Source organism: Centroberyx affinis, unplaced genomic scaffold, assembly GCF_046629955.1.
Source record: "Centroberyx affinis isolate AG114_WGS23_722 - 3 ecotype Tasmania unplaced genomic scaffold, CSIRO-AGI_Caff_v1 ptg001835l_1, whole genome shotgun sequence".
Lineage (NCBI taxonomy): Eukaryota > Metazoa > Chordata > Actinopteri > Beryciformes > Berycidae > Centroberyx > Centroberyx affinis.
This window is the reverse complement of record NW_027280214.1, coordinates 223,029-232,227: the sequence shown is the minus strand read 5'-3', so window position 1 is coordinate 232,227 and position 9,199 is coordinate 223,029. Positions and strand designations below refer to the sequence as shown.

General features: G+C 38.6%; 1 protein-coding gene across 2 annotated transcripts; it reads left to right on the top strand.

Annotated features, from left to right (window-relative positions):
- Positions 1–333: 333 nt before the first annotated feature.
- On the top strand, positions 334–8,944 carry rnaset2 (ribonuclease T2). Of its 2 annotated transcripts, none has more exons than XM_071529729.1 (10): positions 334–461; positions 1,968–2,048; positions 2,424–2,478; positions 5,177–5,226; positions 6,180–6,237; positions 6,524–6,588; positions 7,122–7,235; positions 7,463–7,508; positions 7,797–7,871; positions 8,101–8,944. In XM_071529729.1, exons 2-10 carry the CDS (start codon positions 1,975–1,977, stop codon positions 8,293–8,295), a joined length of 732 nt encoding a protein of 243 aa, XP_071385830.1. In that variant the 5' UTR covers positions 334–461; positions 1,968–1,974; the 3' UTR covers positions 8,296–8,944. The 2 variants fall into 2 exon arrangements, with proteins under 2 accessions (XP_071385830.1, XP_071385831.1); XM_071529730.1 differs by having other exon boundaries at positions 395–587.
- The last annotated feature ends 255 nt before the right edge of the window (positions 8,945–9,199 follow it).

Sequence of the window (9,199 nt, the reverse complement as noted above, 5' to 3'; positions counted from 1 at the left end):
TACCCGTTAAAATGAAAAATAAATAAATAAATAATAATAATAATAATCTATATGTGTGTGTATATATATATATACACACACACTAAATGCATCAAGAGCTGTTATAAGATTATCGTCAAATCATAATAATCATAATCATTCTTGAAGTGGAAATTGTAATACAATTGTATTCACAGGTCTCTTGCAGGCTTTCCCGTCAACAAGCCTGGCTGGACAATGAAAAACTTTCAACCGTCGGTGGGGCCCGGAAAATAAATCGAACCACCCACCCAAGTCAACCGTACGTCACGTGACGAGACGCATGACCTCTACGGCTCTGACGATTGGCTGAGTGGACAGACAGGTAGGGAAGAACGGTTGTCGTGGGACTGGGACTGGGACCTACAGAACCTGCTTGACTGGGACATAAACAACTAACTGAACTGACTGTCGCTGATTGAGTCACCCCCTATAAGGCTGGAGTGAGTAAACTAAAATTTAATCTAAGTTAACTGCATCAAAAGAGTAATAGGTTTGACCAGTGCAGTATGACCTACGGCCGTAGGGCGAACCACAACGAGTCTTTGTTTCGGTAGCCTCGGCATAAGGTGAGGTCCATTTTAAACATTACCTTCGTTTAACTGAAGGCTAACGTTAAAAGTTAAAAGTGAACTTAGTAGACCAAGCTGTGTCTAACGTCATGCTGTGTTTGTTTGCTAACAAAGTTGTCTTTGAGAGACAATGCAGTAACGTTAATACGTTTTAAGACGTTGTGATAACTAGTAACGTTGGGTTTCTTGCTAATGTTGTCAACATTTTCACAAACTTGGCTGTAATACATCCATGACTTGGCTACGTAGCTAAATTTAACTTAGTGTTCAGCTTGAGGTTTGCTTAACACTCAAGTCAAAATGAATTTCTTGTGCCACCGTTGGCTCCGTTGCGAAGAATCTCTACTTGACAGCAGTCAAATTAGCTTACTCTCACTTCCGTCCAACTTTGCCTATTAATTAAATTAGCCTAATTTGTATTACTGTTAGACTACCGTTGGTACTGCTGCACACTGCAAATCGTGGTCACGTTCTGTTTTTTTATTTTAAAATACATTGTTGCTTAGGTGAAGCTGCCTGATTTTTGATGACCCTACACACGTTTTTTGTTATGCATCTTGCAACAGTGCCAGGGTTGCCGAACTGTAAAGGAAGCAATGCGCGGGGCACACCAGTGCCCAAGTAGTTGCTATCTGCTACCAGGAAAGAGCTGAATGTTTTTGACATTATGGCTGACTTTGTTGCTTGCACGTCGTGCAACTACGGTGTCCAAAATGTGACCAGTACAGCAAACTGAACATTTTCAAGCGAGCTCCAGTCTGCATTATGATAGTAAACTGCACTATTCAACACAATGTATAATGCAACGTTGGCTACTATCAATTTCAGAAATTAATCATTAAGTGTTTTGTCATGAAACAGTACTCCTATACTCACTAACACTATTCTGCTTGATTAGATTTAGGCTTCTGTTTGTTAGTTTGGCCCAGGTAATGTGTGTGTGCGTGCGTGCACTAGCTTACGTGCGCATGTGTGTGTGAGAGAGTGAGAAGACTGGGGTAAAGTTGTGTGTTGATTGCTTAACAAAGTTGTCGCATGACTGTCTTTATCACAGCTGACTTCCTAGTTGAACCCACTCAAACCACTAGCCTACTTCTTTTCCTCGTTGCGCGCCGTGTGTCTATGCATCTTGCTTGTGTTTGTAGTAAATCAGACTAAAATGTACGGTATTTTTAATGCCTTTGTCTGTGAGGTATGTGTACATGTAAAAAAAAAAAATCCGTAATCAGCATTTATTTTTTATTATTAGCCTATTCATTATTATTACAGTACTTTCTTTGATGATAATACATGAATTGTCCATGTCCAATTGTCCATAATGCTGGATACTGGATAAGTGCATCTGCCTAATGCCTAACATTTTATATTTGAATCTAGGTCAAACATGTGGCTCTGCTCTACTTTCCTGCTCTGCCTCGGAGCTGCCCTGGTCTCCTCTGCCTTTGTATTGTCACCTCCGTAAGTTACGCAATATAATGCATGGATGGATGGATAGGCTGGCAGATGGTCTGACCCCTGCTACTTTCATACTGTCACCTCTATTAAGTTCAGCCCACCAGACAACTCTAAATGGTTAGCTTGTCCATGTACTGTAGAGCTGGAGGTTAGGTTAACATCCTGTTACCACTCATCTGTCTGTCTATAATATAGTAGAGATTGTAAAAGGCCACAGGACCTGTCAGTAAACTGGTGAACTAAACTTAACAAGGAATACTTTGTGAACTGTGAACCATGGTGATTCTGACTCTGTTTATGTGTGTGTGTATGTGTGTATGTGTGTATGTATGTTTGTGTGTGTGTGTGTGTGTGTGTGCGTGTGTGTGTGTATTCCAGACACATGTGGACCAAACTTATCCTGACCCACCATTGGCCCAACACCTTCTGTGGTGTGAGTTTCTTCCTGCTTTTTGTATATGATTATTTTACATGTATGCCTTCAAAGATGCAATATGGACATTTTACCATCCAGATTTGGCTATATTCACATATGCTTTTGAAGAGTCCAACTTGTAGGTGGAAAATAGGATTTTTGAAACTTTCTTAACCCATTATGATTAATCTGTTTTACTTAAATCATGTTTAGCTGTCACTAAATTAGGTCCCTGCATCAATAGCTAAAAAGTCTGTGAGAAAAAAGGTCTTCAGTCTCATAGATAATTATTTAAACAAAGCCAATAGTGTGGCAACAGTCTTTCAACCCGTGGCACGATACTGAGGTTACGGCTCGTGCAATATCATGTGACAAGTATCGAGACAAAAGTATGTGGTTGATTAGTCAGCTTTAGCTCGTCAGTCACAGAATCTCAAGAGCGCCATCAGTCAGTATGGGACAATATAGTGTATTTTTAATATTGTATATTGTTAGCCCAGCATTAACCTTATCCCCAGGCCTAGACAAACAGTTGGTCCATGTCGAATTTAGTTTTCCTTTTCACACCACATTTTTGTCAAGGCAAAGTCGAGGCTCACCCTGCTCCCAAGCAGGACAGGCTACATTGCTGTGTGTCAGAGTGAAAACCCCTTCCAAAAATATGAATGTGTTTGCTCACTTTGTCTAGGTTTAGATTAAGGGCTATCATATACAGGTAACACATTTATGGCGGTGTGGACAGATAGGCAATAGGGATGCACATTTTAATCAATTTCCTTAATCGATCGCCAGTCACATTAATGACCAATTAATCGATTAATCATTATGTAAAAAATAGCTTTAGACATAGACATAGAAAATACAAAATACATGTTTTTACACCTGTCTTTAGGCCTACTCAACAAGTTACTCAACCAAGCACAATTCAAAAGATTAATTTAATAATTCTGCAGAACTTGTAAGCCTAATTAGATGACGTAAACACTAAACATGAGGCCAAACATGCAGAATAAACATACCTTTTTCTATTACCAGCCGTCTAACAGCTGAGGCCTATAGTAACTAATCCTGACTCCTGACAACGGATGTCTGTGCCAGCTGGGGGAATCTTCCTGCATTCCCTGTCATTGTGCTTGTAGATGTGCTGTATTTCAACATTGTATTACAATGTTTACAATGAACACTGTCGTCTTATCAGGTGTAATGCTCCTACACTGGACTTTTACACTTTTACACTGGATCCCTAATAGGCAATTTAACCAACAATCATGACTAAGAGTACACAGCTTAAGACAATATTGCCTCAAAATGTTACCTATGTATCGCTGCCTCAGCATTTAGGCCTTAAATGTCATGTGACGTCTACCAAGTCATGAGACTTGCTGTGCGTCAACAATCTGGTTTTTATTAGGCAATATTCTGTTCATGGTCAGAGGAGAATCTAATTTTAACTGTTCTGTTATGTTTTTCACCACACAACTGTCATTTCTCATGAAGATTCCTGTTTTTCTGCTTTTCCAACATTACTTAATGCTTTTATGGTATCCTGTGTTGTGTGGTTTTGTATCATATGGTTGACCATGTGTCAGAAGTATGGGTTTGATTTGGCAACATTGTGGTCTTGGTATGAGAAGTTACCAGTTTCTATTATGGTAAAGTTTTACATGTTTCTAGAAACATACCATTATTTTTTATTACTTGCAATTGTTTGTGTTTAGATAATGCCAAGGCTATCAGTCTAGGCTAAAGTCCACAACAAACATTTTCATTGCAATAAATAGAATATCAAGTATGCACTCAACCAAAATCCAACTGTGGAAAAGGGATGTAGTTACACGTTACTCTTTCTGCAGTTCTCCTTTCAAGTTAACAGAGTTTGCAGTTCCTTAAGGGGATGTGGAGGAGGAACCCGGCACGTTCTAGGTGGTTGGTTATGTAAATAAAATATGTAGAATATATTCCTTTGAAATAATTGTTCATTTACTTGCAAGTAATATCAAAGGCATATTTTTTTTCCACTGTTATGCGAGGAGGCTGTTAATAAAAAACAGGCCACTGGAAAGGCTGTCTGGGGCATTGCTACAGCTGTGACCACAACATGTTGCAAACACTGTATCATCTCATATTAACAACATGCTGAAGCAAACAGGGCTGGACAGTAATTCAATATCGTCTTTCAATAGAATCATATTGTGATAAAATAACGATATTGATTAATTTAATTAGCAAATACTAATTAAAAAAATCACAAAATTAGATCTCAAACAAATTAGGGAATATTATTTGAAAAATACAAAGTTAGCTGATATTGTTAAATATTGGTCTCAAAATAATTTCTCAAGATTATCAAGATATTCATTTTGTCCATACCGCCCAGCCCTAGAAGCAAATGACTCATAAGGCTTGGGGTGCTGCCCCCCTAGCAGGAAATTGCCTGTCTGCAGGTATTATGTTCAGCCTTGCCTCTATCTTGCTTTGCCTAGTATTAAAGTTTTGATAATCAGGCTATTGTCCAACGGCAGCTTGATTTGTTTCATTCTTTTAAGTTATTTTTGATTAATGCACCTTGGATGGTTGTTACATATTTTTTTCCCTTTATCTTCTGATGGAACTCTCTCACCCCAGTATCGGTGAATAATAATAACAACAACAACAATACTTCTAACTGTTGGGTTAGTGTGTCCAGAATAATAATATTTGTATGTATGATTTGCAGATGGAACACTGTCATCCCAACATTAGCTACTGGACGCTACATGGACTCTGGTAAGACCGCCTGTGTGTAGGTGTGTGTGTGTGATTGTTAACCAGGTAACTGTGTGTTCTGAGCCCCTTCAACATGGCTAAAGTCACTAAACAACACCCTCTTGGGCTTTCCTACAGTGGTTACCAGTGAATGTATACTGTCTTAAACGTTTTTTTTGTTGTTTTTACAAAATAGTGAATATACATGAGAACAAAACGCAGCAGAGAACTAGAAAGGTGGCTACAGTGAAAGTTGTTATTTGTTTACCTTAATTCAATTTAGTAAACTTATTGTAAATCACATCCAGGTGAGTACTTGGGGGGGGGGGGGGGGGGGACCATAGACTGTACAAAAAGATGGACGTAGTAAGTGTGACGTTTCTGAAGGGCCGTTTTGAAGCCTAAAGATCGGGTTTACGATCCTCGCCGTGTTGACATTTTTTGGAGCCAACACAACCAAAGTGAGGCTGAGGCTCGTCCGCCTGCTATTGGCCCGTAATCAGCGAGCTGTCGATCACTGTACATGCAACCTATCAATCACTAGGAAAACAACCACGTTTTATAACCGTTATATCCCGTTAATGACACAATTATTTGAAAATCAGCATAAGGACACACATTAGAAGAAGTGAAATTAGCTACTGAGGCCATAACCTCTTGTCAAAAAAATTTATTGACTTTATATTTTGAGCAAGAACTTTGGTTATGATCCCACTGACTTGCATGGAGTTGGGCCAGGTTTAGAGTCTTTTTGGAGCCGGCATCTAGTGGATGTAGAGGAACTGCCCCGTACCGGCACTTCCTTATTGGCTTTGCTTGGAAAAACGCATTAAGCTTGGTTGGAATGGCTGTTTGAATCAATCATATTGCTAAGCTGTAACTACCTTTTATGGTTCTCTCTCTCTCTCTCTCTCTCTGTGAATGACAGATATAGCGAGAAGATATCTAACTGTGTGCATGTGTCTGTTTTGCAGGCCAGATAAAGGGATTGACTGTAATTCATCATGGCCTTTCAACTCTTCTCTGATAGAGGTATAACACTGTTCACTACTGTGCCTGTGTGTAAAATTGATAGGAGCCGTTCATTTCCTCTCTGGCAGCGGTACAGTAGGACATTATTCTCTATTACACGATTTTAATTAACCTTGTACAACACTAGACAAAGCTAAGAGAAACAGGTAAAATTAGGCAGAAAGAGAAGTTGGGCAGGTAAATTAATGAATTTCTTCTCCTTTCGTCCAGTTTGGTCTATGGCAAATTAACTGGATTGTACTGCTGAAACATTTTGGATACAACAAATGTGTTTGTGTTTTTCCAGGACCTGCTTCCAGACATGGAGAAGAGTTGGCCCGACTTGCGCAACCCCTTGTCTTTCACATTCTGGTATTGCATCTATCCATCCATACATCTTTCTGTCTGTCAACCTTTCTGCGTGATTTTGTTAATTAGATGGATTAGTATTATACCTTATACTACTACCACATCTACCTAATCTTATACTACAGTTACTGCATAATGAGCAATACTCCCACACTACTGTATTATAATGTAATGCTACTTCTGTTTATATCTCTATCTAATCGACCTTCTCAGCTCCTCTTCTTGAAGTTTCTAGTATTATAGCTTACTCCACTGTACTATACCATATATACCATGAAAATTTGTTTTGTTTGAAACTCTGTACACTATACTGTTCTGTACCACCTTATTCTCAAATTCTCAAATGATTAATTTTTTACATTTTATTTTGGGTATTTTGAATGGAAGGATCACAATCTAGGATCTCTCAGCCTATAAAGGATCGCATAAACATTTAAACAGTTGTATATTCTGTGGCAGGAGCAATATACAACTATCTTTCTGTTGTCTGCCACTCTACTGTATGATACCATACATGTATCTGTCTGTTTTAACAGGAAGTACGAGTGGCATAAACATGGTACCTGTGCATCCAAAGCAGCTTCTCTGAACAGCCAGCATAAGTACTTCAGCAAGGCACTGGAACTATACCATAAAGTGGATTTGGACAGGTACAAAAACACATGCACACACAAACACACACACACAGACACGTTTCTTTACTTGTCTCCTTTTCTTGTTCTTAGCATTGTCTTGATGTCTCTTGTACTTGTTCAGTCCCAGGCTGCTATGCTGATTCACAGAAACTGACTGCACTGTTGTACTTAATGAAAGTCACTCTGGATAAGACCGTCAGCAAAATGCCTCAAATCTAAATCTTCTGTTTCTCTTATTGTAGCGTCCTGAAGAAGTTCAACATCATCCCTTCAGAAAAATACTACTCAGTAGGTCTATTCTATTTAGTTCTGGGGGAAATACTGAACACTTGAATTTTCTTGGCATGAAAATGGTCAGATGTAAAGTCCAAGATTATTAGTATTGTTTCCGCCTTAAAAAAACAATATCTGTCAAACTCTATTATGTTCTATATTGTTTCTGTTGCAATAAAATAATACTATCTATGTGATAATGTGTGTCATGTAATGATAAGGTGACACAACTATCACCTCTCACTTCTGCTTCTGCTCATACTCTGTGTGTGTGTGTGTGTGTGTGTGTGTGTGTGTGTGTAGTTTCCAGACATTGAAGCAGCCATAGAGAACTTTTACGGGGTCAAACCTAAGATCCAGTGTGTCCATCCATCAAAGGTATGAACTCCTAACGTTATATTAAAAAAGTGATGCAAATAAAAATTGCTGTTGATGTGTGTGTGTTTTTTGCTTGGTTTTGTTTTTCAGGGAGATAAGGTAGGTCTAAATGTTTTGGATGAGGTAGAGCTGTGTTTGAGGCCTAACTGTTGACTGACAGTCCGTTCATGACATTCTTTACAAAGATAATATGTTAATATGTAATATATATGTATGTTGTATTTGACAGGATAGTGATGTCCAGATTTTGGGTCAGATCGAGATCTGTTTCGGCCCTGACTTCACCCTGTGCGACTGTGAGAGACAGATTACCATGGAAACCATCGCTTGGGGAGACCAGGCCGTTCCCATGGGCATCGACAAGGCATCTGGGTTCAGTGTGTGTGACCATGATATGCCTGTTTACTATCCAGCTAAGCCTTGAGACACACAGGCAACACCACACTACAGCCACACAGACACTGACACTAAAACCAACCCAACTTCATACAGGTCCTGTTTTCATAGAATTGCTGGATAGGCTTGTTGCCAGCATCTACAGTATGCTGTTCCTCTTAATGAACAACAAAGCCTTAATGATAATGATATATAATAATATATGTCATGAATAGCATCACCCAAGTCTTAAGTGCAATTTAAAAACATTTGTGTCTGTCAGTGACAAATACAGGAAAAACTCACCTTAAAAGTGCTGAATTTTTTTATTTTTATAACCTGCAAAAACCAGGTCAAACGTACAAACACACACAAACACGCACACACACACTCCACTACTACTTAGTACTGTAATGCAATTGTATCCCTTGCTGACCCGTGCTATTTGATTACTCTGACAATGGACATCGTCTTTTTTCTCAGGGATGTAGTAAACGGTGAGAAATTAATTTCGGTGTAAGATGAATAAGTGATAAACAATAATTTTAATAATAGCTACATTGAATGAATGCTGTATAGTCAGTTGTTCCAACAATGCCAGCTATGAATATGAATTGATCTGAATCTTTTGGAGTTAAATGAGCAAAATTTGTACTTGTCTGTCATTCTTGAATGCCTTTTTAAATGTTTAATAAAACATAAAAAAAAAGTGTTTAGTCAATGTGCCCTCTAGTCTAGATTCTTACAAAATATGTAATATTGTGATTCTGTGTATTTTCAACTTGTTAAATTACCTTCTGTTAATGATTTTCTTCTGAAGAATTTTTTTCTAATCTTAGATGTTCCTTTGGTGCCACTGTATGGCTGTTTGGTTCAGTGCCTCTCTGCAGGCAGAGGGCTGGGCTCAGCTCACTTACAATTCAATCTATGCAGGAAGCTGATGTTCTGGACGA

Bases quoted from the DNA above. Each gene is read 5' to 3' on its own strand.
- rnaset2 (XM_071529729.1), top strand. From the start codon at position 1,975: ATGTGGCTCTGCTCTACTTTCCTGCTCTGCCTCGGAGCTGCCCTGGTC. The intron at 5,227-6,179 runs GTAAGACCGCCT...TCTGTTTTGCAG, and splicing joins TGGACGCTACATGGACTCTG to GCCAGATAAAGGGATTGACT. The intron at 6,589-7,121 runs GTATTGCATCTA...CTGTTTTAACAG, and splicing joins CCCTTGTCTTTCACATTCTG to GAAGTACGAGTGGCATAAAC.